Source organism: Cydia pomonella, chromosome 18 (genome assembly GCF_033807575.1).
Source record: "Cydia pomonella isolate Wapato2018A chromosome 18, ilCydPomo1, whole genome shotgun sequence".
NCBI lineage: Eukaryota > Metazoa > Arthropoda > Insecta > Lepidoptera > Tortricidae > Cydia > Cydia pomonella.
This window is the reverse complement of record NC_084720.1, coordinates 17,268,725-17,283,149: the sequence shown is the minus strand read 5'-3', so window position 1 is coordinate 17,283,149 and position 14,425 is coordinate 17,268,725. Positions and strand designations below refer to the sequence as shown.

Genomic DNA, 14,425 nt, shown 5'->3' with positions numbered 1-14,425 from the left:
ATCATATTGTTCATTGCCTTTAATGGGTTCTGTTTTCCAGACTTGCACGGGCGTACTCGCTGGTAAGGATGTCACGTTCACGAATACTTCCTGAAAGCATATGATACACTCTGTCATTGGTGGGATTATGTTTAAAAGATCTACTCTCATTTTTTGAGCCTCTGATGTAAGTTTTCATTACACAAGCACACAGCAATTGCTTTGTATTAGGAGAGCCGTGTTTGTCATCGTCGTGGTATTAAAAAAGTTAAAAAACCTACAGTTACTCAATCATAGTAGTTAGGTTTCTTAATCTCACCCCCCTATCCTCGGTCCATATAGTGAGAAATTATCTACAAATAACGTTCGCGTTCAACCCAACCCAAGGGCCTCCCGCAAAAATCTAAAATCCAAAATTCGTAATCTGCTTCTTTATCTCTCGAATCCGCAAGAGGGATAGAGAGGTAGTAAAAGCGCGAAAAGTACCCAAGTGGCGCCGTGAATTTGAACAAAAACAGTAAATTAACGATTGAAGCTTATATTTCAGAAGTATTAGAACAAATTAAATTATTTTCAGAAAATATTTTAATTTGATGTTATTTCAAGTATATATAAATTATAAACTGAAATAAATGTCATATACTAAGAAAAAATTACCAAGAGCTCCGGTGCCTGAGCCATTCGGCCGCAGGGGTCACGGCGGCATAGGTCGAATTTTTCCAAGTGTATGCACTTCTAACTGAAGGCTTACGGCGCCCCCTGGATCTCGTCCCAAACCCCACGGTATCAGTGACATTCCGTCGGGTTGCTTACCATCGTCCCGGGCCATACCAGCCGGCTCGACTCGAGTACCGCAGGCACGTGGGAAAGAGACCGAGGGATAATGTCTTTGAGCGGAACGTACAACCGCCGCGCGCTTCGCTGGCAAGACGGACGTGACGCTGCAGCCGGTCTACATCAGCACTCCCACGATGGCATTTTCAACTTATATAAAAAGTTGAAAAATTAATGTTTGTAAACTTGCCTCCCACACGATGGGCTGCGATCTACTGCCAATCAGTCGGAACAGTCTGTCGATGAACATGGGGAACAACTCCGTGACTGTCATGTTGTGTTCTTTTAGATACACCTGAATTGTCGAATCATTCTCCCTGGAAAGAAAATAATTAGATTAACGAGTGTGTCCTAAAGCCACACTACGCCTAGTTAGAAATACGAGGTTAAGAAACATTTTAAGGAACTTTCACTGCGGCATTCATTCCTTAGTTAGATAACTTCAAATCACTGACATGCAACGACCAATTGTGGAAAGTACATCCTCAGTAGATGTGCCATAATAATCGCATCAATAAAAAAGCTCTAAACCTCTAATAGATAGACGTACCGCACCTTGGTCAAGCGATCATCGCACATCCGACATGGAGGAGTTATCAAAAATTGCTTTCTGAATTATTTTTCTCACTGCACCCACATTCCAGAATTTCTGCTTTGCCCTATGGTTGACTGATAGAGAATGCCTAAGAGAAGGCATTAAGTCCGCTATTTGTACTAATTTTTAGTGTGCAATAAAGTTTAAATAAATAACAATAAGGACGTGGCAATGGATTAAAGCGAGGAAAAGGAGTAAAGGTGTGCTCAATAAAGGGAAGCGATACTTTACTCCAGGGCAAAGACTGATGCTTTATAAATCGCAAGTCAGACCTATAGTTGTGCCATTCTCGCGAACATTCTCGATTTACTATGGGAAATATTCTCGAGCGAGAACATTTCCCATACAATAGAGAGAACGTTCTCGACAACGGTACAATTAACTCTCAAAGTCAGTCCCATATGGCGTGTTGCTGTCACCTTTGGTCAGAAGTACCTGGAATGACCTGGATGCCAGCTTGGGCCCTTCGAATCAGTCCAAAGGCATGCTGTACGAATCGTCGACGATCCCAAACTCACAAGCGGCATTGAGCCTTTCAGTCTACGGAGAGACTTTGCCTCCTTGTGTGTGTTCTATCGTTTGTACGATGGGCTGTGCTACGAAGAATTGTTTGACATGATGCCAACGGCCGCTTTCTATCCCCGTACCGCTCGCCGGCGGCAGGGTGTTCATCCTCACACCCTAGAGCTAAACTTCTTGCCGCGGACGCTCCGGCTGTGGAATGAGCTACGCCGAGGTTTTCCCGAAGGGCTACAGTATGAAGTTCTTCGAAGAAGGAATGTACATATTCTTAAAGAGTCGGCAACGTACATGTAACACCTCTGGAATTTGCAGGCATCCATAGCCTACGGTGACTGCTTACATCAGGCGGGCCGTATGATTGTTTGTCACCGTTGTGGTATAAAAAAAAAGATATTAGTGTATACAGCTAACTACGTTCTACAAATACAAACATGACTCGAACCGCACATAGATCGTTGTTCGGTAAGTATACATACGTGTATTACACTTCAAGACAACTACTATGAATGATAAGTACCTACTTAGCACTCACCAACACTTCGTATTGACCTCGTCCCCACCAACATGGAAGTACTTGTCCGGGAACAAGTCCTGCACTTCTTTGATCAGGTCTCCGAGCAGCTCGTACGTGGAATTGAGAATGGGGTTCAAGGCTGCACTCGTGGTGGATTGGTTCCACTGGTCTTCGCACGTTAGCACGAGCTCGGGGTGCGATGCCCCCCAAGACACGGTGTGACCTGTTTGATAAATTATTATTTTTAGGCGATGACAAGCAGCGAACATGACAAGTGAAAAGTTCGCAATAGGAGAAACAACCATTTCTGTCTACGGTTTAGGACTTCTGTGGTAAAAGTTTTATTTATTAGGTAGGTTGATCCAATCCAACCACCAAATTTGCTAGAAATTTTTAAAAACGTTAATTAATATTTGCTGTATTTATTGGCTGTATGCTTGTTTGCAAAACACACACACACACACACACACACACACACACACACACACACCCACCCACCCACCCACCCGGTCAGTAAAAGGTCAGTAAAAAGTGTATCCAAGTGAATATTTTTTGAAATAAACAATTTTTACTTTTTTACTTTACTTTACTTTCATAGAAATAAAAGAAGAAGTACATAAAAGCCCTTAAGTTTAAGTTAAAGAAGTACACAAAACAATAAAAGAAGTACATAAAAGCCCTTAAGTTTAAGTTTTTGTCAATTTGGCCGAGTTAAATTTAAACTGGCGTATTTAGGTGATCAGTCGTCAGGAAGATAATAAAACAGTAAAACTGATATTCAATAATACCTGGAACATCAAACTCGGGCACCACCCGGATGCCGCGCTCACGGGCATATTTCAACACGAGCACGATGTCTGCCTTCGAATACACCATTGTAGGATAATACGCTCCATGTTCGCTAAAAAAAAACTTTTTAAAATATGTCCAATACTAAAGGCAGGACACCGGATGCATGCGCATTGTAATGTATGAACCTTTATAAAACACTTCACACCGTTTGCGAATTTGACCCGTGGTCAATGTGGTTGGCAACTGTCAAAGGTTTGCATAGATGGCGCCATCATAGCTTGCCCCTGTCTCTAGTTTTGTTCTATGAGATTTGGCTTAAAGTACTGGAATCCAGGTCACAAAATTCCAAAAAAAAAAAAACAAGAATTTGATACAATTCTAGGGATTGACAGGGCAAGCTATGATGGCGCCATCTGTTTAATACTTCGACCGGCCAACCCCATTGGTTGTATTGGTGTCACGTCTCTTAAACATGAGGAATCATAAATTACAACGCACACGTGCAGTGCACGTCTACAATGTGTAACAAAAAATAAAGGGCATATTCAGTATCGTATTCTACTTAGAAAAAGTTGAAGAAATAAATATCTGACGCGAAAATTTTTTGACCTTTGTATGAAGGGTTGGCCGACTTGGACGACCTGCCCCATAGTTTTATTTTGGGTCAAACATTTTTTTTTAACTTTTTCCTAATTAGAATATGATACTCAATATGCCCCTAAACGGATCTCCACTATTTCTATTACACTCTGTACGGGCCTTTTGAAAGGTTCTCTGGATTCAAACCATAGATGGCATAGATTCAAACTATTTTTAGAAGGGGTGGTCCAAGGTAAAGGTAGGGTATTAAGGGTATAGCAGATTTCAGATGGGTAGGAGGGACTCTATCTAGTCATATGAACCGTACATAGTGCCCGAAATTCAAATGATACTTTTCTTCATTTTTGGATTTTGCTCCTTAAGAATGGACTTTTATACCATACGTATATAAGCCCGGGGTATGAAAATGTATGAGGAATAAAATCAAACGTTACGTTACGCAGTCTAGTGCATCCCCTAGCAACGGCTGCATCAACAGTTTTTTTTTATTTTATTCAATGTCAACAAATAAATGTTGTGGCGAAATTAAATGTGGCCGTATTGCAGGCACCATACTTACGCAATACTGCACAGGTAACGAAACAGCCAGTGAACTGCATTTGGGGGCAGAACCGGAGAATACTTTCTACTAACCTCAATTCCGGAAACTTCTTGCTCTGATACGGGAAGCTGTCGTCATCGATAATGTGCCAGTGGAAGACGTTCATCTTGTTCATCTCCATGGCGTCTAGCGTCAGCAGGATGTTTTGCAGCGAGATGTAGTGTCGTGAAGTGTCCAGCAGCAGCCCACGATGCGAGTAACGAGGGAAGTCGTATATCTCCGTCGCATTTACTAATATTCTCTACAAATAATAAGTTTTAACTCAGTTCCTTATACAAAAAAAAACTTTATCTGGTGTGATAAGTAAATCATATAATACATATCAAGGATATATATGATTTACTCATCAGTCAATTACCCTTATGCGTGTCACCAGTTTCTAAGATGAAAATAGCATGTTTATGTAATTTTCGAAGACAGAACCTAAGATGGAGCTCACCGGACTTTAAAGAGACGCGAGGTCATATTTGTCATCTCATGTTTTCTTTAATATTGGCAATTTGCATCCATCTTACCATTTTTTTTAAGATGGGAAATGCGTTTCGCATACCACCCAGGCGTCGGGACGGGCCTGGGATGGTTATCTGGGACTCCCATATAGGCTGATGAGACCCATGGTTTACCCACTAAAACCCCTCTGTTGCTGCCTCAGTGCTATAGGGCGAGGTCCCAGGAACGCCGAAGTACTCTTCCGCAACCTCGCCAGCGGTCGTCCGGTCTGGGACTCGACTCGTGGGGAATATATATCACCCCTCCACCTCAGTGAGCGCGTTGATCATGCATCGCGCCCGCCTGCGCAGACACACACACCCATCTTACCATCACCTAACTCTCTCTGACCCTCTATAGCTCTCCTTTTGGTTAGTAATACCTGATTTTAAAATCTTACCTTGTAGTCATTTGAGAAATAGAACGAGTGCAGGACAGTCTGCAACCCTCGCAGAATGCCCCATATGGAATCGCTTTTCAGGGTGGACACCTCTGATATTGTTAGGTTATCTGGAAAATTGGGAATCAATATCAATTACAATAGGTATTTCAGAACGCTAAACACGAAGAATTTAATAGGTATAGGGACCGTGCGCGTTGGAGGGTCTGCCATCTTTTGGCCTGAATCGGAACAATAAACATGTAAATTTACACGTCACGTGTTTTCTTGTCCATAGTAGGTTCTGCCATCTTGTGGGCTACATCGGAACAATAAACATCACATTTACGCCTCGCGCCAAAAATTTGACGGCTCCTGTGCTGCCTCCTATAGTTCATGCACGCTCCCTATTCTGTCCCGTTATGCTACTGGTAGTCATATTTTTATTTTATTTATTCAAAAAATTACACAGTATGGCAGTTAATAAATAGGACTGCAACAGGCATGAATTTTATTATTATTTATTTTATGTCGTACCTAACTAACTATAAGTATCCATTCATTTGTTACACGTGTACCTATATGAAATACTTTTAGCAAATAAACATAAGTATTATGTTATTGAATTCACATTGAAATGCGTTGAATGGCGATAAGAACTTATTGACCTAAAAAAGCATTATATTTTCCTCGTGTTAAGTGTCTTGGTATTTATGCTAATAATTTAAATAACAAATAACCTTCCTAAACGAATATTACATAGAATTATGCAAGACTAGACAGAACATTGCGTTCAATTACGTTGTAAGTAATTCAGCATTAAATAAGCTTTCTACCCATATACCTATTATATAAGAAAAAAAAGCCGGTCAAGTTCGTTTTACTCGCGCACCGAGGGTTCCGTACAAACTTTGAATTATCTCGTACAACTATAAAGGCGAAAGACTTTTGATCGGAAGTAGGTACCTTTACTAAGTATAATTGTGTACAGCGCCATCTATCGGCAAATTGTCTAACTAATTTGCGCGATGTGCACGTATGTTGGTTTTTCGAGGATAATTCTCTATCGTGTGAACCGATTTCAAAAATAAGTAGTTATTTATTTGAAAAAGCTATATTTAATGTAATGTCATAGACATTTCAAGTGTAATAAACACACGTGAAGTTAGTAAGGTCCGACCGAGATCTCGGTCTCGGTCTCGGTCTCGGCATTCTCGGCCAAAAATCGAGCCGAGATCTCGGTCTCGGCTCTCGGCCAAAATGGGCCGAGATTCTTGCCGAGACCGAGAATAGGCAATGAGTTATCAAGTTAGTGAAATTGCAAACAGTGTTCGGAAATGTTTTATGTTAATTAAAAAAAAGTTACCCAGATAGAGGTCTGATTAATTATTTTTCCTGTAAAATTTATAGTAATGTTAATATTGTGTAAAAAAGTTATAATATTTTTTCGGTAAACTTCGGAGATAAGGGGGGGGGGGGAGGGAATGGTATTTTTTTTCACATTTTCGTCAATAAATCAGTTTTTTTCACTCCGAAAAAAAATAAAAAAAATGTTTTGGAATGTACAATTTAAGCTCTTTCAAATGATACCCCACTTGACCTTATCACTAGACTTTGAAATTTTGCCCCCTCTTCATATTGGGCATTTTCTATAGTTATTAAAAATAAAAATAATACTTTCAACGTGTCAAGGTTCGCGTTGCTCATAACTGTTCAAATCGATAGCTTAAGTAGTTCTCGAGATATTTAGCGTTGTGACAGACGGACGGAGGGACAGAGTCGCACCATAAGGGTTCCTTTTTTACCTTTTTGGTACGGAACCCTAATAAGGGATCTGCACCTATAGCTTTTTTATCAGTAAAAATCTTTGTGACAGAACTTATGACGTACGTGACTAAGTAGGTAGGTGGATAGGATAGGCAGAACGTGGGAGAACGAAGGACGGAGCTAGGAAGAATAATAATTAAATGAGAATTACAAACAAAATATGTGAAAATCGCAATACCCAGCTTTCATCCATGCCGTAATGAGGGTTGTCTTCACACTTCGCTGACTTGTGCGGGCGAGCATGCTCGCGAACATGTGCGAATAGCGCGAAATCACGCTTAAGAGGAGCGGGCAGATGAGGGGTTAGGGTTAGAGAGAGATACAAGGAAAAAATATCACCGAACTTTCAGATTCTAAATTCAAAACGGTTGTTAAGCAAAAATTCATTTCTCGAGCATACTATAAAATAAACGATTATTATCATGGATAGGGAGGGATGTTTGGCAATGATAACGTCCTGCATTAGAAATCTGTGCATCCAATTTCTATAAAAAAATACCCTACTATATGATAATTATAAGATGTAATGTTTTGAAAAGATGTGTCCCGCCGAGTTTCATGTCCGTCCCGTATAGGCATACCCTCCTACAATTTAGGAGGGATTTAAATCTTCTCAGGTCATAGGGTCACTGTAAGGTTAGGGTTAGAGCCGTCGTAGCTTTATTTGACGTTCATAAGCGCATTGTAATATTGGAAATAAATACTTATTATTAAATGAATACCTACTTGGAAAATATTTTTTTTTTAGTTACATTAAGCGAAAGAAGAGCTCGATGCATTATTATTCTTACTATGTCTGATGCCTCACTCCACCTTTATATGTAGCAACTAAAAGCGCGTCGTATTCTTACTATGTCTGTGTCACTTATTTTCGTATACAATACCCACAGCTTTCATCCATGCCGTAATGCGGGTAGTCTTCACACGGCGCGGTCAGGTTGATGTGCAGCTCGGCGAGCCTGCTCGATGACGTGTGCGGGCGAGCATGCTCGAGCACGAGCTTGCTCTGTCGCGCGAACACGTGCGAGTAGCGCGAGACGACGCTGGAGAGGAGCGAGCAGGTCACACCGATTACCTGTGGTATTCGATTTTAATGGAATTCCTGAATGAATCAAATCTAATACTAACTAGTGTTATATATTATTATGTCTGAAAACATCGACACGATCGAAGTGCCAAAAATATGTATATACGACCTTATGGCCCATATATTAGGGTAGTGTATACATATTTTTGGTACTTTGTCCGTATCGATATTTTCAGACGTGACCGTACGGTACGCGCGTGTAAGCTTGTATAGACCAAATGTGAGCAGGACTACAGCCTACACAATCACGCTTCTTTTCTGTTATTTAACTTTTTGGTAAGGAAAAATTTGAGTACCTATCTACAATCATGGACACAGGGAGCGTGCATGAACTGTAGGAGGCAGCACAGGAGCTGTCAGATTTTTGCCGCGAGGCGTAAATGTGAGGTTTATTGTTCCTATGTAGCCCACAAGATGGCAGAACCTACTATGCACAAGATAACACGTGACGTGTAAATGTACATGTTTATGGTTCCGATTCTGGCCACAAGATGGCAGACCCTCCAACACGCACGGTCCCTATACAACTCTTTGCTATACAACACAATTATAATAACAACTAGACGAAAACCCGGCTTTGCTCGGGTAAAATAATAACTCTGGCACACTCAGTTAGTCAGTAGAAAAATGCGGCTATATAATGTTTAAGAGGCTGTCAACACCCAATGTCCTTGAAATTGATGTTACTTAAACAGTTTTTTAAGAAAGACTATTTGTTTTAGTCAAGTAAGAAAAATGTATGTTCATAATTAATTATATTTCAAAGACCGTGGTTGTACTTGATACATGATTGAACGAAATCGGCTCGATAGAAAATAATTGCAAAGATTGGTCTTAAAATCACAATTAAACGGTTCTATGTCTTTATTGTTTTGACTTATGGGTCTGCAATTAAAATCACAATTTCAAAACATTTATATCTCAACCGTGGTTGAGTAAAATATTACACTAATAATCCACTTTTTTTTATTTAAATATTTTTCTTATTATTCCCTTGCCCAGGCCCAGTAACATGCGATAGTGCTATCTCATTTACTCCGATACAAATAGACAGTGTGCGCGCTTTAGGTATTGACAGCCTCTTAAGAAAAAAAAATCGACTTCAATGAGGGAGACCGGTGAAAGAACGATTATTGTTGATTTTAGATTTCATACAATGAAATTAAAAAGACAGCGTCCTACGCCTAATTATGTCGAAAAGGAGGTAACATGTTTTTTTTGCCACTGCACCCACCTTGACACATTTCAGATTTGCCCTAATTGGTTGACTGGTAAGATACCCGCAATAGGGTATTCAACTGTATTTAAGATAAATTATTTCACACCATGCATGAAATAAAGCACCAGATAATTATTAAAAAAACGAAATAGGATAGAAATATAAAAATGTGCCTTGAAAACCTAACTGCTTGGCAAAGAGAACAAATTGCCAAACGTGAACTATGCATCATTGAAGAGTTCCATTCTGTTCATCATCAGCAGTTCCACTTCATCAAATGTCATTTCTACAAATGTAAATACTTGACTAAGATAACTATATTATATGCCTTTAACATTTGAGGAGTTCCCTTGAGTCCTCATGGACCCTATCGTTAGAACTCGAACTTGACAAAAATTTGCCTTTAAAATCTAATTTGCTTAACAAACACAGCGAAGAGGACAAATCGCCAAACGTGTACTATGTATCGTTGAAGAGTACCATTCTGATCATCATCAGCAGTTCCACTTCATCAAATGTCACTTTTTAAAACGTAAATGCTTCATTTGTTAAAGAAAATACAAAAATCACTATATGTATGCCTTTCATATTTGAAAAGTTCACTCGATTCCTCATGGACCCCATCGTCAGAACTCAACCCTGACAAAAATTTGTCTTGAAAAATCTAATTTACTTAATAAACACAGCGAAGAGGACAAATCGCCAAACGTGTACTATGCGTCGTTGAAGAAGTACCATTCTGATCATCATCAGCAGTTCCACCTCATCAAATGTCACTTTTTTAAATGTAAATGCTTGATTTGTTAAAGAAAATACAAAAATCACTATATGTATGCCTTTCATATTTGAAGAGTTCACTCGATTCCTCATGGACCCCATCGTCAGAACTCGAACCTGACAAAAAATTGTCTTGAAAATCTAATTTACTTAACAAACACAGCGAAGAGGAGAAATCGCCAAACGTGTACTATGCGTCGTTGAAGAGTTCCATTCTGATCATCATCAGCAGTTCCACTTCATCAAATGTCACTTTTTAAAACGTAAATGCTTCATTTGTTAAAGAAAATACAAAAATCACTATATGTATGCCTTTCACATTTGAACTTTTGAAGAGTGCCCTCGATTCCTCATGGATCCCATCATCAAAACTGAGTTTTGACAAAAACGGGACCAATCTGTATATATATAATATTAAAAATAATATTAAAAATCGGTTCAGAAATGACGGAGTTATGGAGTAACAAACATAAAAAAAACATACAATCGAATTGATAACCTCCTCTTTTGAAATCTTGAAGTCGGTTAAAAATGTTGTCCTCCCATAGAAAATTTTATTTACCGCGCCTTACTTTATACATCATTTACAAACAGTGACATACATAGTCATTCTTTAAAAAAAGTTTTTGCATCTTACACACTGGATGCCAACCAACATGCCGTCGCAAACGTGTTCACAATTTCCAAACGCACCCGTCGCTGTCATTTTCCAAATTAAATATGGCCTACCTTTTGTCATGTGTTTGTCATTAAATTAACACTTTTAAATGCAAAATACGCGATAATCCGAATTTTGCCAATATATGTAGTCGATTCAAAACTCTTATTTTTTAACGCTCTTTCATTTGAGTATAATTTCATTCGGGTCTACCGTACCCCTTGACGAAATTATTAATATAGATTAAACCTCTTTAACCGTTATGACAGCACTTTGATTATGAAGAAAATAAAATGTCACACTTGAATGAGATACGATTTTTCAAAAGTAACCAGGCTTCGATGACATTCAGTTTGCAAGTCATCATTATGTCACGTGTCCGTCTTACGAATTTTCAATCTGACGGTCACGTGACGCCTGACGCGAGTTTAACATTATTTTCCCATCACAAAATGTGCACAGCGCCGCTAAAGAAGTTTTCACTTCAAAAACATTTTTTTTGCATTTCGAAATGGACCGTATTCCCCTCCCTTACACCTGAAACGACTATTATTTCACTAGGCCTAAAATTTAGAGAAAAATACAGAAAACAGTTATACATATGGAATACTTGAACAGTTGGAAGGTTAATTGGAACACATAAGTAAGTATAAGAAGTTCAAGCGTGAGTCGATTTATAGAAACAAAATTAAAAGTTTGTACTAGATTTGTATACTGAGGTACAGAATCTATATGGGGCGCGCATTGTCAGTGGATGGTGAAAAGAAAAAAAAATACCTACAAAGGAAATTAAATCCACGTTTAAAACTAGGTAGCAACAGGTGTGGCATTATCGCTAAAAGATGATTTTTTCCAGACAACCTTTGAGTTTTGTACCACGTCGGTGGCTAACAAGTATACTGGTCGCCTGATAGTAAGCAATCACCGTAGCCTAAGGACGCCTGCAACTACAGGGGTGTTAGCATACTTTTTTAATAAGTGTTACGACCTGGGCAGTTTTCCTGATCAGCTCAAAACAGCTAAGATCCTTCCTATTCATAAAAAGAATACTAAGAGTGACCCTAAAAACTACCGACCTATCTCTCTGTTACCAGTGATGTCAAAGTTGTTTGAAAAAATCATCAAAAAAAGACTCAGTACACATCTGCGATTGCATAATATAATAGATCCTAGGCAATTTGGTTACCAGAGAAATATCGGCACAACGAACGCTATAGATACATTACTTACCGACGTAGTACAATGCCTTAACAACGGATTAAAGGTAGCGGGAGTTTTCTTGGATCTGAGCTCCGCCTTCGATACGGTAGACCACACGATCCTTTTACAAAAATTAGAATATTATGGAGTTAGAGGTAAAAATCTTGACCTGCTTAGAAACTACTTACAAAATAGAAAACAGTATGTTGAGATTAGGAGTATAGTAAATGACCAAGAGAGAGTTTTTAAGTCTAGAATTACCGCTGTAACACGAGGCGTTCCACAAGGGTCTATTTTAGGTCCTATTTTATTTATTATATTCATTAATGATGTCATAAAGTATATACAAACCGCTTTAACAGATTTGAAAGTAGTAATATTCGCTGATGACACGAACGCAATTATTAGTGCCAAGAACGAAAATGACCTAATAAACAAAATAAGAGCCGCTCTCGCGGTTTTCCATGCATGGTTCAAAGAAAACAACCTAATACTTAATACTGATAAAACAAGCATCATGTTGTTTAAGAGTGATCGCAGGAACTACAATAAACTTGAACTCGATTTTGAAAATGAGGTCTTGTGTTCTGTTGAAGTTGTAAAATTTCTTGGAGTCTATATTGATCAATTTCTTAATTGGAAGCAGGAACTAGAGCAAATAGATAAATCAATTAGTTCCGCCTGTTACGCTTTAAGGAGCCTAAGAGAATTAATCGGGATAGACCAATTAAAGGCAGTATATTATGCCTTAGTTGATTCCAAACTAAGGTATAGTATAAAATTCTGGGGAGCTACTTATGATTATAATATAAAAAAGGCTTTCTTACTTCAAAAAAGAGCACTTAGAATAATGGTGCGGAAACCCCAGTGGGTGTCCTGTAAAGATTTTTTTAAAAAACTAGAAATTCTTACTGTGCCAAGTCTATACATTTTAATACTATGTACAGATTTAGTCAAATCTCTGACAACAAGCGAAACAGAGGATGCTAGGATGCGTAGATTGGCAACAAGGACAAAGAACCTAAACCGCCCTTTTACTCCTAAGATTAAACTAGCAGAATATTGTGCTCGCTATCAAGCTGTTAAAGTTTTTAATAAATTACCGGTTGAGCTCAAATCTATTTGTGACCCCGATACCTTTAAAATCAAGCTACGTGCGTTTTTACTTCAGAAATGTTTTTATACTATTGAAGAATTATTTTATCATGACTTAGGGAATTAAATTTTTATTTATTTATTTATTTTAATTGCTGACATAAATGTTTGTATTTTTGCGCCTTTTTGGAAATTTTCACATAATAATATTTAATTTTTTCTTGTCTTTTTACTTGTTCACTTTTTTATTTTATTTATTTTACTAGGTGACATTTTTTTTTTCTCTTAATTTATAATTTATTTTCTTATTCTGACATGTTACAATTTTTATTTTTATTTTCTTAATTAATTTTTAAATGATATTATTTGATTAATTTTTCTTCTTACTTGTTGATATTTTTAGTTTTTTATTTTCTTCTAATATTTTAATGACAATTTTTTTTTTAATTACTATTCATGTTTTATTTTTATTTTTGGGCTACCTATTTGAGCGGGCGATATATTTGAATTAGTTTTAATATTTATTTTTATGATGTTTGTTTTTGAAATATTTTTTGTATGCATGTGCCTAGATTTAAGATTTTTCAAACACAATGTAATATTGTTATTGAATAAAAAATGATGATGATGATGATGATGATGTTACATGCGCGTTGCCGACCCTTTAAAAAACTGTACACTCCTTTTTTTAAGAAACTCATACTGTAGCCCCTCGGGAAAACATCGGCAGAGCTCATTCCACAGCCGGAGCGTCCGCGGGAGGAAATTCTTCTTAAACTGCACAGTGCCTGCACTATGAAAAAAAAATGTAAGAACACATTTTTACCTTAATTTGAAATTGCCTATGGTCGAATGTAAGAACCGTATTTGTTTTCACTTGGTGCTGAGGTTTCGGCCACACCTCCCCTTTAGTAGCCGGATACACGGACTCGGCGATCACAAGAGCCCAAAACGCGGCAAATATGTTTAAAAATATGATACAATTCATGGCGGTGTAGTGGTATACCTCCCCGCGGGCAGGCGAACGTTCAACTGAGGAAACGATTCAATCGAATGTTATTGTACATCCTTATTACAAAACAGATAAGCAGAACATGCGTTTAATAGCTTATAAACACGGGAATGTATACAATAACGCGATAAATACGCTTTATCGCGCTTCAATCTGACATTTATGAACTGTCCATAGACGAAAATGTTACTAAAGCATTTATTTTTATCGTAATATGGGACTCTTTTTAAAGCTGTGTTGACCGT

At 38.1% G+C, this 14,425-nt stretch overlaps 1 protein-coding gene across 1 annotated transcript; it reads right to left on the bottom strand.

Annotated features, from left to right (window-relative positions):
• Window positions 1–949: 949 nt before the first annotated feature.
• Window positions 950–14,396, bottom strand: LOC133527442 (beta-hexosaminidase subunit beta-like). The gene is made up of 7 exons (XM_061864457.1): window positions 13,995–14,396; window positions 8,021–8,207; window positions 5,327–5,436; window positions 4,470–4,678; window positions 3,233–3,345; window positions 2,463–2,667; window positions 950–1,130 (listed from the first exon to the last, which is right to left on the bottom strand). Exons 1-7 carry the CDS (start codon window positions 14,154–14,156, stop codon window positions 965–967), a joined length of 1,152 nt encoding a protein of 383 aa, XP_061720441.1. The 5' UTR covers window positions 14,157–14,396; the 3' UTR covers window positions 950–964.
• Window positions 14,397–14,425: the final 29 nt, after the last annotated feature.

What these genes read in the sequence shown, in the direction of transcription:
- LOC133527442 (XM_061864457.1), bottom strand. Translation starts at nt 14,156, where the DNA reads ATGAATTGTATCATATTTTTAAACATATTTGCCGCGTTTTGGGCTCTT. An exon ending in AAGAAGTTTCCGGAATTGAG is followed by an intron (nt 3,346 to 4,469) that starts GTTAGTAGAAAG and finishes GTTTTTTTTTAG; the next exon opens with CGAACATGGAGCGTATTATC. An exon ending in GAGGTCAATACGAAGTGTTG is followed by an intron (nt 1,131 to 2,462) that starts GTGAGTGCTAAG and finishes TTTTCTTTCCAG; the next exon opens with GGAGAATGATTCGACAATTC.